This window comes from Chrysochloris asiatica, unplaced genomic scaffold (assembly GCF_000296735.1).
Source record: "Chrysochloris asiatica unplaced genomic scaffold, ChrAsi1.0 scaffold00187, whole genome shotgun sequence".
Lineage (NCBI taxonomy): Eukaryota > Metazoa > Chordata > Mammalia > Afrosoricida > Chrysochloridae > Chrysochloris > Chrysochloris asiatica.
Genome location: NW_006408705.1, coordinates 1,503,825 through 1,519,778, shown reverse-complemented (window position 1 = coordinate 1,519,778; position 15,954 = coordinate 1,503,825). Strand labels below are relative to the sequence as shown.

The 15,954-nt window shown below is 40.3% G+C and overlaps 1 protein-coding gene across 2 annotated transcripts in view; it reads right to left on the bottom strand.

The window, feature by feature from the left end:
• TBC1D9 (TBC1 domain family, member 9 (with GRAM domain)) overlaps positions 1-15,954 on the bottom strand; it is a 207,689-nt gene that overhangs the window by 18,528 nt on the left and 173,207 nt on the right. For both annotated transcript variants that reach the window (XM_006872216.1, XM_006872215.1), the window contains exons 10-13: positions 15,282-15,496; positions 12,697-12,814; positions 9,169-9,454; positions 8,620-8,749 (exon numbers count right to left, since the gene is read on the bottom strand). In XM_006872216.1, the coding sequence (XP_006872278.1) occupies positions 8,620-8,749; positions 9,169-9,454; positions 12,697-12,814; positions 15,282-15,496 (749 nt within the window). The remainder of the gene's footprint in view (positions 1-8,619; positions 8,750-9,168; positions 9,455-12,696; positions 12,815-15,281; positions 15,497-15,954) is intronic.

The following is a 15,954-nucleotide window of genomic DNA, read 5'->3' as shown; positions in this document are numbered from 1 at the left end:
GTTCTAAGTTTTAAATTCCACTCCAACATACTCATTTGGGCAAGTTCACTTTACAAGTCTGCACTGCAGTTCTTCAATCTGGAAGAGAGGCGCAGTAACGGCATGGAACTCTCAGGCTTGTGATAATTACATCTAATAAGGCAAGAAAAATCCTAAGTATAATGTCTTGTATCATTATATTTTTGCCTAGATTTTACTTTAAAGATTACCCTAAAGAAGAGATCAGAGGGAGATAGCCAGTAGGCTAAAAGTCCATGATGTGGTTTGTTTGGACTAAGTTAAATATTCAGAGTTGGAACAATTCAAATAAAAATCAAAAGTTGTAGCAAAATGGGTCCTTCATTCCAGGTGGCAGGTCTTTGCTCTCTAGTATTGAGGGTCACCCTCCCCTACCGTCATACCCCCTGCCCAGTTGTCCTTTCTCTTACACGCATGGCCCACAGCCCTATGAATCTGTCACTCTGCCCCAGGGCATTTTCTTTTAAAATGTATCATTAAATGTGAAATTCAGCTTCTACAAAGGAGATATGCTTTCCACAGTTGGGCAAGGTAGAAAGGACACCGTTTCACAGCCAGATATAAAGGCAAGGCCCAGAGTTCAAAGAAACTAATGAACCTGTTTCCTCTGCAGTAAAATATGAACAATAATTACTACCTCTTTGGCTTGGAACCAAAAGTTTATGCACTACGTATGTCTGGAGTCCGGGTGTAGCACTGTAGGATAAGCATCGAACTGCTAACTGCAAGATCAGTGGTTCAAACCCACTAGCTACTCCCTGGAAACCCTATGCAGGGTCACTATAAGTTGGACTCAAGTTGACAGCATTTAACAATGAGAAGCATATAAAACAATTAGCATGCTGGTGATGGTGGTGGTTACGTACTGCAAAGTCCATTTTTAACTCATAGCAACCTCATGGGACAGAGTAGAACTGCCCCATAGCGTTTCCTAGGCTGTGATCTTTGATGAAAGCAGACCACCAGGTTTTCCTCCCATGAAACCACTGAGTGAGTCCGAATTACAAACCTTTTGGTTAGTAGCTGAGTGCTTAACCGTTGAGCTACCAGGGCTCTTAGTATGGTACCAAACTAGAAAACAACAACAACAACAACAACAACAACAAACAAATAAAACAAAAGATAAATCTAATTCCATTGCCTATTTCAACTCATATTGACCCTATATAAGGGTTTAGAGACTGTAAATTCTTACGGGAACAGACAGCCTCATCTTTCTCCTGAGGGGCGCCTGGTGGGTTTGAACCACTGACGCTGCAGTTACCAGCCTAATGCCTAATCCATGATAGCTGTTATTATTCCTAGTAATGCTGACAAAAGATGGCAGAAGAGGAAGAAGAGAAAACCACCTATCTTTAAAGCTGGCAAAACTAGCTAATGCTGTAAGATTTTATTAACAATTGGTCATAACTAAATTACAGGCTTGCTTTTTTTTTTTTTTTTTTACCCCATGGGATGAATAAACTATAAAAAATAACTTAAAGTAAAAATAAACTTGAAAATCAAAGCTATGATTTAGCAAAAAATGTTATGCCAAAAATGACCTTATCTGTTAGGAATACATAATGAGGGTTTACAAGTGAAATAATATGCTGTCTGGGATTTGCTTTAACAAACTCCATGGGGAAAAATGTAGAGGAAGTTAGATAAAACAAAGATTGTGACAATGCTGAAAAAATGAATCAAGAGAAAAAGAAAATTAATAATGTGTCCCCAGAGTCCAGTCTGGGATAAGAAAGTCACTGAATAAAGATTTATTGAATAAATGAAGAGTTCAACATTTCTTGCATCTCTTCAGTTTTCCCTAGACACAACTGTAGTATCACCTTCTTTGCTAGTTTTCTGTGTATTTCCTGTGTGTGAGGCTCTGTGGTTTTGACAAGAGTCACACAAGAAATAGAGTCCCTGGGTGGTGTAAACTGCCAACTCCAATTTATTCAGTGCAATGCCAATTGCTGTCTAGTTGATTCTGACTCATGATGACCTCATGTGTGTCAGAGGAGAACTGTGCTCCATAGGGTTTGCAATGGCTGAGTTTTCAGAAGTTGATCACCAGGTCTTTATTCCAAGGTAGCATCGGGTGGACTCGAACCTCATACATTTCAGTTAGCAGCAACTATTTGCACTGTGTAGGGATTCTATCCAGTGTACCAAAACCTATTGCTTGTCATAATTCCGACTCATAATAACTCTATAGAACAGAGTAGAACCATAGGGTTTCTGGGGCTGTAAATCTTTTGAAAGCAGACAGCCTTATATTTCTCCTGCAGGACAGTTGGTTGGTTAGACCTTTCGATTATTGGCCCAATATTCAACCCACTATGCCACCACTCGTTTGTCAGTTTGTAGTACTGTGGTGGCTTGTGAGTTGCTGTGATTCTGAAAGCTATGCCACCGGTGTTTTAAATACCAGTAGGGTCACTCATGGAGGACAGGTTTCATATGAGCTTCCGATGAAGAAAGATTAGGAAGAAAGAATGATGAACTATTTCCGAATATTTAGTCACTGAAAACCTTATGAATAGCAGAGAAACACTGTCAGATATAGTGTCAGAAAATGAGCCCCTCAGGTTGGAAGGCACTCAAAATGCGACTGGGGAAGAGCTGCCTCCTCAAAGTAGTGTTGATTTGGGCAAGATGATGCACTCAGTAAAGCCTGTGGGAGAAAAGCCCACGGTGCCTTCATTTGCTGATGGGGCACAACTCAAAAGGAAGAGAAACAGCTGTAAACATCCATTGAAAATCGGGACATGGAATGTACGAAGTGTGAATCTGGGAAAATTGAAAGTTGTCAAAACTTAAACAGAATGTATAAACATCAATATCTTAGGCATTAGTGAACTGAAATGGACTGGCATTGAACATTTTGAATCTGGTTTACTATGACGGGAATGATAAATTGAAGAGGAATGGTGTTGCAGTCATCATCAAAAAGAACATATGCAGATCAGTCATGAGGTACAATGCTGTCTGTGATAGGATAATATCCATGTGCCTACAGGGAAGCCCAGTTAATACCATTATTCAAATTTACTCACCAACTACTAAAGCCATGAAATAGAAGAATTCTACCATCTTCTTCAATCTGAAATCGACCTAACATGCAATCAAGATGTATTACTCATTACTGGTGATTGGAATGCAACAGTTGGGAACAGAGGAAGGATCATGAGTTGGAAAATACGGCCCTGGTGATAGAAATGATGCTGGAGAACGCATGATAGAATTCTGCAAAACCAATGATTTGTTCATTTCAAATAACTTCTTTAGACAGCATAACAGACGACTATGCACAAGGACCTCACCAGATGAAATACACAGAAATCAAAATGACTATATCTGTGGAAAGAGACAATGGAAAAGATCACTGGACCAATAAACAATATTCTTATCAATGGAGAAAAGATTGAAGTTGTCAAGGACTTCATTCGTCTTAGATCAATTATCAACACTCACGGAAGCAGCAGTCAAGAAATCAAATGACGTATTGTATTAGGCAAATCTGCTGCACAAGACCTTTTTAAAGTGTTGAAGAACAAAGATGTCAGCTTGAGGACTAAGGTGCGCCTGACCCAAGCCATGGTATTTTCAATCATCTCATATGCATGCAAAAGCTGGACAGTGAATAAGGAAGACCATAGAAGAACTGATGCTTTTGAGTTACGGTGTTGGAGTAGAATATTGAAAGTGCCATGGGCTGCCAAAAGAACCAACAGATCTGTGTTGGAAGAAAAGTGTAGCCAGAATGCTCCTATGAGGCCAAGATGGCCAAATTTCGTCTCTCATACTTCGGACATATTGTCAGGAGGGACTAGTAGCTGGAGAAGATATCATGTTTGGTAAGGTGGAGGGTCAGAAACTCCACTAGGAGTCTCGGAAACTCCACTAGGACTCCATATCCAATGCATGTTGGTTCTGACTCATAGCAACCTTGTATATGGTTTCCGAGGCTTTACATCTTCTAGGGAGCAGACAGCCTCACCTTTCTTCCATGAGAATAAAGCCTCATCTTTCTTCCATTCAATGTATTTGGTACAAAAATAATGCTCTTGAAAACAAAATCAAACCAAACCTCCCCTCTATTTCCAGTAGTAGTTGGGTAGTTAGCAAGCAAATCAATTAGTGGTTTCAAGTTTCCCCAGCTACCAGACTCTACTTCACCAATTGACCTCATATCCATATGTCTATCTCCAATTCCCTCTCCATCTCTTGCAGACAAACCTTTTGCTCTGGTTTTCAAGCCAGGGAGCTCGTATTTGGATTTTAATTCTGCCACTGTGCATCTGTGTGACTTAGAACAATTTGCTCAACCTTTCACAATTTACATTTTCATGTTAAGCTGGGTTAACATTTACCCGGCAGAGCTGTCTAAGAAGCACTCACATACAGTCGCACACATGGCAGGCTTTCAATGAGTACTTGCTATTCCAGTCATCACTGATAGGCCCAGTACATTACTGTGAACTTTCATAACTGCATGACCTTCTGTACAAACTATTCTTTGTGTTTTATCAGCGACAGCCCTTCTCTGCTTAACAAGTCTCAGACCAAACCCACCTAAACTGGTTCATGTTGATTATGAAGAAACTTTGTGGGGTGGATGCCTACGGTGAAGCATTTTATTAATGCACCCCTGTGCCTTCCAGAAAGGAATCCTAGTGGCATAGGGTTTAAGCATTTGGTTGCTAACTGAACGGTTGGGGACTCGAACCCACCAGCCATTCTATGAGAGACAGACATGGCAGTCAGCTTCTGTAAAGATTCACAGCTTTGGCAATCCTGTGGTTGCTATGAGTCACAGACTGACTTAACAGCAATGGCACAAAGTGTTCAGCTACTGACTGAAAAGGTTGGTAGTTGGAATCCTCACAGAACATCTCCACTTTGGAAAGAATGTCCTGGTACTCCACTTTGGAAAGAAATAGCCATTGAAAACTCTATGAAGCACCAAGCTACTATAACCCACGGACTCCTGGTGTGGTGCTGTAGGATAAGCACTGGGCTGTGAACCACAAGTTCTGTGGTTCGAACCCACCAACTGTTCCTGAGAAATCCTATCCTCACAGGGTCACTATGAGTTGGCACTTAATAACTACAACAACTCTAGCCCACATGGGATCAACATGAGTTGGAACAGACTCTATAGCCATTGGTTTGGTGCTCACAGGAGAGTCATCTCTATCTAACTTCAAAGCTGGGATTTGGTCTTTTAGAATTGTTGTGCAGTGGATTCTGACTCATGTGATATATCATGTGTTTCAGACTACTCTCCACTGGCTTTTCAATGATTTTTCAGGCTTTTCTTCCAAGGTGACTCTGGGTAGACTGGCTGACCCCTTGCTGAGAATTTGCATGCTCACCTCAGATATTGTTATTGTTGTTGTTAAGAGCCACCAAGCTGGTTCCAACTCACAGGGACCCTGTGGAAGGTTTCCAAGGAGTGGCAGGTGGGTTTAAACCACAACCTGTGGTTAGTAAGCCAGTGCTTATCCTACAGTGCCACAAAGAATTATAATCAAGAGATCTGTTAAAATGAAGATTCTGACTCAATATATCTGGGATGTTGTTGTTATTAAGTGCTGTCAAGTTGATTCCGACCCATAGCGACCCTGTAAAGGGTTTCCAAGGGGCAGCTGGTGAGCTTGAACCACCGACCTTGCAGTTTAAATGACTTTGCAGTCTGACACATTAGCCCACAGCACCACACCAGGATGGAAATGCAAATTCTCAGCAGGGAATGAATCAGAATGAATGTGTCTGAAGCCCTGATTTTGAACTGCCAAACTTTCAGTTTGTAGCAGAGCACTTAGCTGTTTGCATCACCCAGGGACTCTGTCTTGTGTAACTGTCATAATCACAGAACCTCACACCTGGCACACACAAAAGAAAACTGTCTCAAAATGTCTATATAGTTTCTCCCAATGGGACTTGAGAGACCTTACAATGAGAAATTTCCTCCTAAGGGCACTTTTGAATTCCAGTTCTCTCCTCTATTTACCAGGCTAAACCAGTCTGAGCACATCCATCTACCTAGGGAGCCCTTGACCAGATCTCAAAAGCAAAAGTGCTTTAAGGATATCTTTCCTGCTTTCATTGTTTTTTGCTAATTATCCTGATGCACAGAAAGTAGACAGAACATCCAGTTAGTCTAAACCAGGTTACAATAAGCTTCAGTGATCAGAGACCCTATTCTACATCCAAGATAGTGATCTTCAGCCCTCACTGACTTCCAGTGCCAAGGCCAAATGCTTTCAGACTTTGGCACTAGAACGATCCAGGGAAGAACTTGAAAAAAATTCTTATTCTTGGGCCACATGCCTAGAGATGTAGTAGATTTAATTAGTCTGGAGTGGAGTCTGGGAATTGTAGGTTATTTTAATGCCCAGTCAGGTCTGAGAACCACAAAATCTAATAGGTGGGGGAGACAGGTAAGAGTTTGTGCTGTTTTATTTGAGTTGATCTAGAAGGCAATGGGGAGTCACTGGAACTTAAAGCGGAATGGTGACACTTAAGAAGGTAAGAAAAAACAAAAATAAAAATAATATCAAACAAAAGAAGGAAACTGCTGTTGTGTTCTGCTATAAGCGACCAGCCAGACAGGATGTAAATGGAAACCAGAATTATCTGCAATCTCTTCTCCCATTAAAATGGGCAAAGTGCTGATGTTGGTTCGATGTTAAGTTATCTACTGATGAGAACAAGGCTGAGTTTGCCTATTATCATACGGGATCTTTTTCTGGAAGAATAATTATCCAGAATTTCTGATTGGATGTGATCCAAAACTCCCAGAGCAATGATTTAAAAAACAAAACAAAACAAAACTGCACTATGGTAATAACCAGCTTTGGAGAGAATGAAGTGAAACAGCCATTCTTGGTCTCTACTAGTGAAAATAGAAACTGGGACAACCTTTATGGAAACTGAGTAGGAGCTTGCAGATTATTTGTACTTTTGATTTATTATAGCACACTCTCTCCTAGAACTCTAATAAGCCCTCAGAGATATGATTATTTGTATACAAATCTATTACAGAATGCCATTGAATACTGAAAAATTGGAAGTAGCTGAAAATACTGACAATGTCCAGCAAAAAGGGACTAGATAAAGAAATGTTGGTACCTCATAAAAGCAAAATACTAATAATCTACTAAAATCATGTCTTCAAACAATATATAATGCAATAGAGAATACCCATAGTATATTTTAAGTGAAAAACAAAATGTTACTAAGCATTTTTATTAGGACTTTATTTTTAAAATATGTTTTACATAGTTAAAGTGAATAGAGAGAGTTAAATACTGTTAACTGTTGGTATACAGAGGGGACTGAAATCATTGTAATGAAACAAAGTCTATGATTTGTTGAATTAAAAACTAATGATCTGATCTGTAAATCTTCACTCAATTCACAATAGAAAACTTTAAAAACTATGTATTGTGTATATGAAGAGATACTTGACAGAAATAGGGTAAAATGCTCATAGATACAGCTTGTTTTTCCTTTATTTTTTTTATAGTTTATATGTGTACAAAGAGCATGCATTACTTTCATGACTCTAAAACATAGCCAAAAATGTTTTGTTTTCAAGTCATATGGAATCTCAAAGGAAATTGAAAAACAAAACAAAAACAACTATAAATGACCAATCTTTCTTCCATCAGGAGTTAAAAATACACATTTCTGACAAGGACACTGAATCCATACCAATTTTTTTTTTTTTTTAAAGCACTAAATTTTCAACTCTGAGAGGGACTTTTCCTAATCTTACTTCCTCCCTTACCATTTTTCTTTTTGGTAGACTGTTGCTGGCTGGAATGCTGACAACTGCCTTTCATGCAATCCCAAAAAATCTATATAGGGCATGGTGTGCTCCGCAGAATATCTACCTTATCTCTTTCTAAAGGATGATTCGATAGAGGCTTGCTGAGCCAAGGCTCAGGAAATGAAGAAACCATCTGGTGTTCTGGGTACTGGGTCCTTGGAGACCCACAAACCACCACATGCTCTGTGGCTCCTTTATATCTAGGAGCTCCTCAGCTCAATTCTGGGATTCGAAGTTAGATCGAGCTCAGCCTGGGTCTACCACTGACCATACAGTAATCTTCCTTCCCAATCTACTCCAGCCCTAGGCCTAGAAGCAATTCTAGGGACATGCCAGGACTCTTGATTTTGTTCTAAGATAAGGCTGGGTGTTCTGAGTGTCTTGGACTGAACAGGACTGCCTTGTCTTCTTCTGAGAAGACCCAAATACTTAGGATGAGACTCAGGTCTAACTCCCCATGCCTGCTTTCAATAACTCTTAATGCAGAGTTGTACTTGAGCTAGCTCAAGACCAGGCTTCAGGGTGGGCAGAAGCAAAGAACTGGTCATGATATTTGCTATTATAGTCTTGGTTCCACAAGTATCTTAGACCCTCTTCAGTGTTCATGCTTGATTTCCAAACTAGGGGCCTGCAGCTACCAGTTGATAGGTAGTGTGGTTCCATAAGGTAAGAGGGAGAAAGTGCACTCATGGGAGAACCTATTTCCTGGGTTTACAATGCGAATGCATGGTACACATCCAGCTGAACCCCCATGGCACTCTCAGGACGTCCTCACCTACCTCATAGGAAGTTCTGATGAGTCTGAAGATGTCTACCTCGGGGTAAGGTTCCACGTCATCACTGAGCAGGGAGTGAAGGTGAGGAATGGGGGGCAGTGTGCTGTCTTTATTGGTCACACTGTCTAAATACCTGGAAGAAGAAGTGAATCAGAAGTCATGAGAGATTTACACAGACTTCCCCATGACAGTTCTCCACTCATTTTCTGAAAACTCTGCATTTTTAAAACAAAGAACTAGAATTTCCCTTTAAAAAAGAATGAAATTCACTTAACTTCTAACCACAAAAACAAAACAAAACAAAACAAAAAACAAAAATCCCAGTGACTCCTCAGTCAAAGACAGAAATGGGCATCATGATTAGCATCAAACTAATTAAGAATCATGAATCCCAAGAGAAACCTAGATGGAGAATGTTGTAGTTGTTAGGTGCCATCGAGTCGGTACTGACCCATAGTGACCTTATGCACAGCAGAATGAAACACTGCCCGATCCTGGGCCAAGAGGGTGGAGAATACAGGGTGGTTTTCAAAGCTCAACTTAGTGCAGTACCTTCCCAAAACAGTCATGGCCTCCCCGTCATCTTTGCAGTTTAACAGTTTATCCACGTTTGCATCCAACACAGCCAGCGCCAACTGGAATATCACTTTGATTCCTTCATAGAAGAAACAGTCAACAACAACAACTGCACTCTCAAAGGGCATCACACTGAGAAATAGTGTGAGGAACCATGACAGGGAGATGGTGGAAATCACCCCCAGGTCTTGCATGCAGTCATACAGCTGTGGGACATAGTCTCGTGCCAATTCCTCGAAGACACCCTGGTCCACCAAAGCACCTGCATCATGGGTGGACACAAAAGGGACAAAGGTTAATCAGTGACACCTTCTTATTGGTGAATACAACCAAAGAGACAACATAATAAATCAATTCACAACTGTTTTTCTTTGTGGAGACAGAATTCTTGGTCCTTTCTGTTAGCTGTTCTGCCGGACATCAATCTGTGTTGCTAGAAGAAGGTGCCAGCTATGTTACCCAGTTTAGTCCTGGCTGCATCTTCTCTTTCTCTCTGGGGCCCTCCTGTCCTCACTCAGGGTAAAACCTGCTCTCAGGGTAAGGGCTGTTCAAAGTTTATATGATCCACAATCAGTTATGTAACATTTGGTTATGCTTGCAATGTATATCAAAGGAGCGATAACCATGTCTTACTTGGAAAATCCTTATTAAAAAAAAATTATATATACATATGCTTGTGTGTGTGTGTATATATATATATATATATATATTGCTTTCGTGATTCCTCAACCTGTTAAACATAGCTGTTACTATATGGCTCAGCAATTACATTTCTATGTATACACCCAAGAGAATTAAAATCATATAGAAACTTGTACATGAATGTTCGCAGCAACATTATTTTTTATAGTCAAAAGATGAAGCAACTCAAATGTCCAGTGATGGATGAGTGAATAAAAAACAAAAACTGTGGTTTTATCCATATAATGGAATATTGTTGTTGTTGTTAGGTGCCATCGAATTGGTAATGACTAATGGCGACCCTATGCACAACAGAACAAAACACTGACTGGTACTGGACCAGCTTCACGACCATTGCTATGCCTGAGCTCATTGATGCTGCCACTGTGCCAATGTATCTTGTTAGGGGTTTTCTTCTTTTTCTCTGATCCTCCACTTTACCAAACATGATATCCTTCTCCAGTGACTGTCCCCTCCTGATTATATGTCCGAAGTATGAGAGATGAAATTTGGCCATCCTGGCTTCCAAGGAGAACTTCGAAGTACTGGCTGTACTTCTTCCCACACAGACTTGTTTGTTCTTTTGGCAGTCCATGGTATTTTTAATATTTCCATCCAACACCATAATTGAAACACACCAATTCTCCTATAGTCTTCCTCATTCACTGTCCAACTTTCACATCCATATGAGGTTATTGAAAATACCGTGGCTTGGGTCAGGCGCACCTTAGTCCTCAAAATGACATCTTTGCTCTTCAACACTTTAAAAAGGTCTCGTGCAGCAGAATTGCCTAATGCAATATGTCATTTGATTATATGACTGCTGCTTCCATGAGTGTTGATGGTTGATCTGAGAAAAATGAAGTCTTTGACAACTTTATATTTGTTTTCTTTAAATTGAGATGCAACCCATACTGAAGGCTGTGGTCTTTGACCTTTATCAGTAAGTATTTTAAGTCTTCTTCGCTTTCAGCAAGCAAGGTTGTATCATCTGCATATCAGAGGTTGTTAACGAGTCTTCCTCCAATCCTGGTGCCATGGTTTTCTCCATATAATACAGTTTCTCAGATTATTTATTCAGCATACAGATTGAATAAGTATTGTGAAAGAATGCAACCCTGACACACACCTTTCCTAATTTTAAACCATTCGGTGTTCCCTTTGTTCTGAAAAACTACCTCTTGGTCCATGTACAGATTCCTCATGAGCACAATTAAGTGTTCCGGAATACTCCTACTTCACAATGTCGTCCATAGCTTGTCATGATCCACACAATCGAAAGTCTTTGCATAGTCAATAAAGCACAGGTAAACATCTTTCTGTTATTCTCTGCTTTCAGCAATGATCCATTGACGTCAGCAATGATCTCCCTTATTCCACACCCTATTCTGAAACCAGCCTGAACCCCTGGAAGTTCTCTGTTCTGGAAGTTCTCTATTTGACTGTTAAAAATAATGTTGCTGCGAGTATTCATGTACAAGTTTCTATATGCTTTCAGTTCTCTTGGGTGTATATATAGAAATGTAATTGCTGAGCCATATAGTAAAGCTATGTTGAACTTGTTGAGGAATCACCAAAGCAATAAATATATATATATATATGTATTTTTTAAATAAATAATATTCCAATGGAATATTATTCAGCCATAAATAGGAATAAAGTAATGACACATGCTACTGCATGGATGAACCTTGAAAACATTATACTTAGTGAACAAAGCCAGATACAATAGGCCACATATTGTATAATGCCATTTATACGAAATATCCAAAAGAGGTACATCCATAGAGACAGTTACGTGACTGGTGGCTGCCAAGGTTTGGGAATGGGAGGAACAAGGAGTAATCACTTAATGAATACAGGATTTATATCTGGGGTGATAAAAACATTTTGGTGCAAAATAGTAGTTGTACAACACAGTGAATGTACTTAATGCCACTGAGTTGTACACTTTAAAGAAGGTAAAACGGGAAACTTTATGTTATATGCATTTTACTACAGTTAAAAAACATATATTGCTTTTCTGGATCTGTGGTCCTTCTTGCTCTTAAACAAAAGAATTCTGAAAGAAAGAGAAAGAGAGAGGGAGAGAGGAGGAAGGGAGAGAAAAAGGAAAGGAGGGAGGAAGGAGAGAAGCAAAAAGTAAAATAATAATAAAAAAGTACTTCAACTGCACATTTTAGGTCAACATACTGACATTTTTGGAGAATACTTTGAACGAATCAAACTAGTACAGTGTGCAGAGCTTTAGAAAAGAAGGCAAAACACAAGGAAGCATAATGCACGCGTATTACTACCTCATTAAGGATAAAGCTTGTCCTGCCAAGCTGAATGTGACTGTAGGAAGAACACTAATCATTTGTTTAAGTGCTCACTATTACTGTTTGCTTTGTAATGAATCTAGGTCTGAAAAGCACCTTAAAACTTCAGCTTTTGAAAAACATTTATAAGCAACTATCTCTACTTCTTAGGTTCTACCTCTGCTCGCCACAGGTTTCACCCTTTTCATTGCAGAGCTTTTCTGTAAAAAAATTTCCTGTTGATGCTTGGTGTGTTTGCTGTAGCCCTCACATGTCACTTTGAGTGACACTCTCCTCAAATGTGTGTGACCGCGATACATGTGTACTCTCTTATATTCTGTGTGAATCTGTCATGTAAAACCTGTATTTATTCACACTTTCTCATTTCCAATTAGGAAAACTGTAGTGTCCTAAACTCTGTTGACTACTGGTGACTAGAAGTACAGTTCCAGCTGACATCACTTTTCTAGAAACATCTTCTTGATTAGACACAGGTTAGAAGTTAAAACATAGTCACACATACCAACGACTCTGGTGTTGTAGTAATCGGGGAGCATGCGCTCACACAGAGCTACAAGCAGCCAGAAAGCTTCCTCTTCTTTGGCATAAAGAAGCAGTACTGATGTGACAATATTCATGGCCTAGAGGAATAAAAACGGGTGTCATCAAACATATGTTAAAATTACAGCAATCGTGGTAACTTAAAAAAAATTCCTGAAGACAGATGATGATGTGGACAGATGTAGTGGCTGGGACATTGGACTCAGGGAGGGAGAGGAGCTGTTTGCTGACAGCCAGAGGGGGGGTGGGTGTGGGTCTGTGGGGTGTATCCTTTAGTTATTTGATGTAATCATTGCAATGAAATGAAATACGATAGGATGAATGTGAAACTGAAGTGGGACAGAGGCAAATAATGATGTATGCACAACCTTGGAACAACAGGGCTCTGGGATACAGAGATTGAGACATGGTTGGAATAGGGAGAAGGGGGAAATAATGTTAAGATGCTTGGTTGTCTTTTGAATCTTGGTTTCCCTGGTATACCACTATAAAATAGACACTGGGGTAGGGAGAGAAAGGAATAGTCAGAAATATCACCATAAAAGCTTCTGCCTATAACTGATTGGAATACCTAAAATGAGGCTACAATGTGCCCAGTGAAGGAGGCTTCCTGTGGAGCCTCTGCATTACATAAGACCAAAGGTGGAATCTTGAACAGCATCCAGAATCTTCTAAGGGGAAGTTTCCACTTGAAAGGACAAGCAGACCAGCCTGGAGCAACCAGAAGAACAGAAGATACTTCTTGAAAGAAAGACTGACAGGAAACAAAAGAAAACAATATAGGCAGACCAACGGATTACTACAAGAACGAACAAGTGGCTCCCCCAGGAGACATCAAGGAATGTGGTCGGGTCCCCTCAGGGCAACCCTCCTTTTAAGACTAAGACCCAATAGGAATACATGCTCTGATTAGTGACCACGTTCGTCACTGATAATGGGAAATGAGGGAAAAGCAGCAATGAAGCTATGAACTAAGCCCTACAACATTCAATAGACTCCTGTGAACCCGGCTGGAGACTTGGTTGGCCAGCAGTAAGCCAAGTCCAGGGGACTCTTGGGCCTAGAGTCAGTGACATAGTCACAGAGGACTAGAGTGGAGAGTGAAGCATCCAGCTGATAAGACGAGAGGGCACATGCATATAAGTACACCCACACTTGCAGTTAATACCCACTTGACCTGGCTTCAATGACTGGATGATCAGAGCTCAACTAGAAGAAGAAAGAAGAGGGAAAAAGAATTATCTGATACAATTTGATGAACTTGACCTACACCTATGGATGCAGTAGCTCAAAAGAGGGAACAAATTTTCAATGCGAGGATCATTCCTACCCTCTCCATACATGGAGAGGACAGGGATGGGCAACTTGGACATTGACTGCCCAGAATGGGGCTTAAAAGCTTTCAAGAGGGAACCTAGATCCAGAGGGTGTGGAGGAAGGTAGAATCTCCACTGAGTAGTATCCATTCTGTCTAGTCCGGGCTGATGAAAGGAGATGCCGATAGGTCTCTTGCAATACAATAGTGAATAATTGGTATCAGTACTGACTGTAAGGGCTGGAAAGGCAAAGGTAGACGTTTTGTGGCAAAAGGAGGGGAGTGATTAATTTTGCAGTCTAGGAGCAGAGGTCCCTGGAACCATTAAGGGAGAAGAGCGGAGAACAGAACCCTACCCAGAGGAGCAGTGATGCTAAAGATGTAGGCAAAGACGATGACGTGGAGAGATGGAGTGGCTGGGACTTTGGACCCAGAGAGGGAGAGGGGCTGTGTGCTGACGACCAGGGGGCAGGCTTGTGGGATATACCCTTTGGTATACTCAATTCAAAATAAAAAGCAGAAAAAAAGTGCCTAAAGGCTATTTGCCAAAGCTTTTAACCTGCTAAAATCTCTCAGCATTCTTTATCTTTAATTCAGCCAGATAAATTTATTCTTTTTAACCACTCACAATTACACAGGGCTCCAAGCTCTCCCCAAACAACAATGAAACCTTTCAAAATTAGAATCCTTGTCCATTATTTCCATATAGATGGTAATGGTAAGTTACAATGATTTAAATTCTAAACTAAACATTCCTTACTAAAAGATATTACCAGATTGAGCATAACTGGGACCTAAACAACTTTAACAGTTCTCATAATTAACCAGAGGAAGATCAAAAGATAAACAGGAACTCTTTGTAACAGAGGTAAATGAATGCCTGCACTTCTTTTGATCTTATAGAACCAGTCATTGTTCATCAGGCTTCTGCAGTACACTTTTGAAAAAGGGGTTTTGTTCTATTAGGCTCTTTCTTATAAATTGTACTCAATATTTTCCCAAGTAAAATCATTATTAAAATTGCACCTGATTTTTAATCTGAGTCCTGGTGACATCATGGGTTAAGCATTGTACCTAACCCATGCTAACTGTAGGTTGGCAGTTTGAACCCATCAGCTACTTACTGCTCCCTCAATGACTGACAGCCTTGGAAATGCTATATAGTGTCACTATGAGTCGGATTCAATTTGACGGCAGTGGGTTTGGGTTTATGAAGCACCAGAGATACTTACCTGGCAGTACCCTATATTAGGATTCCGAAAAGCATACGCTGTTAAGACTCTCCTCAGAGCAGCAATGCCCATCTCATTCTGGAAAGCAGGGTGTTCTGGAAGGGAGCGGTGCAAGTCCCTCTCAATCTCCTCTGTGGCAAGATTATACTTCCCCATTGACTTCTCCACTAGGTCCTCGTAGTAGCCAGGATGGGTGGCTTTCTCATTGATGGCGCCTGAAAAGTACCCAACAGAAAATAGTATTTAAAAAACATGAAAACTTTGCCCTTTGGTCTGCAAAGCACAGCTTATCAAACCTCTTCACCTTCCCTACCACTCAGAGGAAACTTGCAAAATAATTATGATTGGTACATTGACCCATGTACCAATTATGACTGGTACATTGACCCATGCTGGCTTCCATGTTTCAGCTCCATAATAAGTGGGCTATTAAGATAGTGGTTTCTAAAGGCTTGACACATATATTCATTCATTAAGGGGCTGCTTAAGAGTCAAAAAGGAGAGATCATCAGAGGGACATCAACCTGGCTCCTTCCCAATCCTTCCCTTCAATCTCTGCTGCTTTGCTCTTTATTTTGGTGGTTTGCCTTTAAATTTCATTTGAAAAAGGTGATTCTTCCTTTCAAAACAAATTTGAAAAGAGTTTGTTAAAGAGGTAATTCTTAAGCGAAGG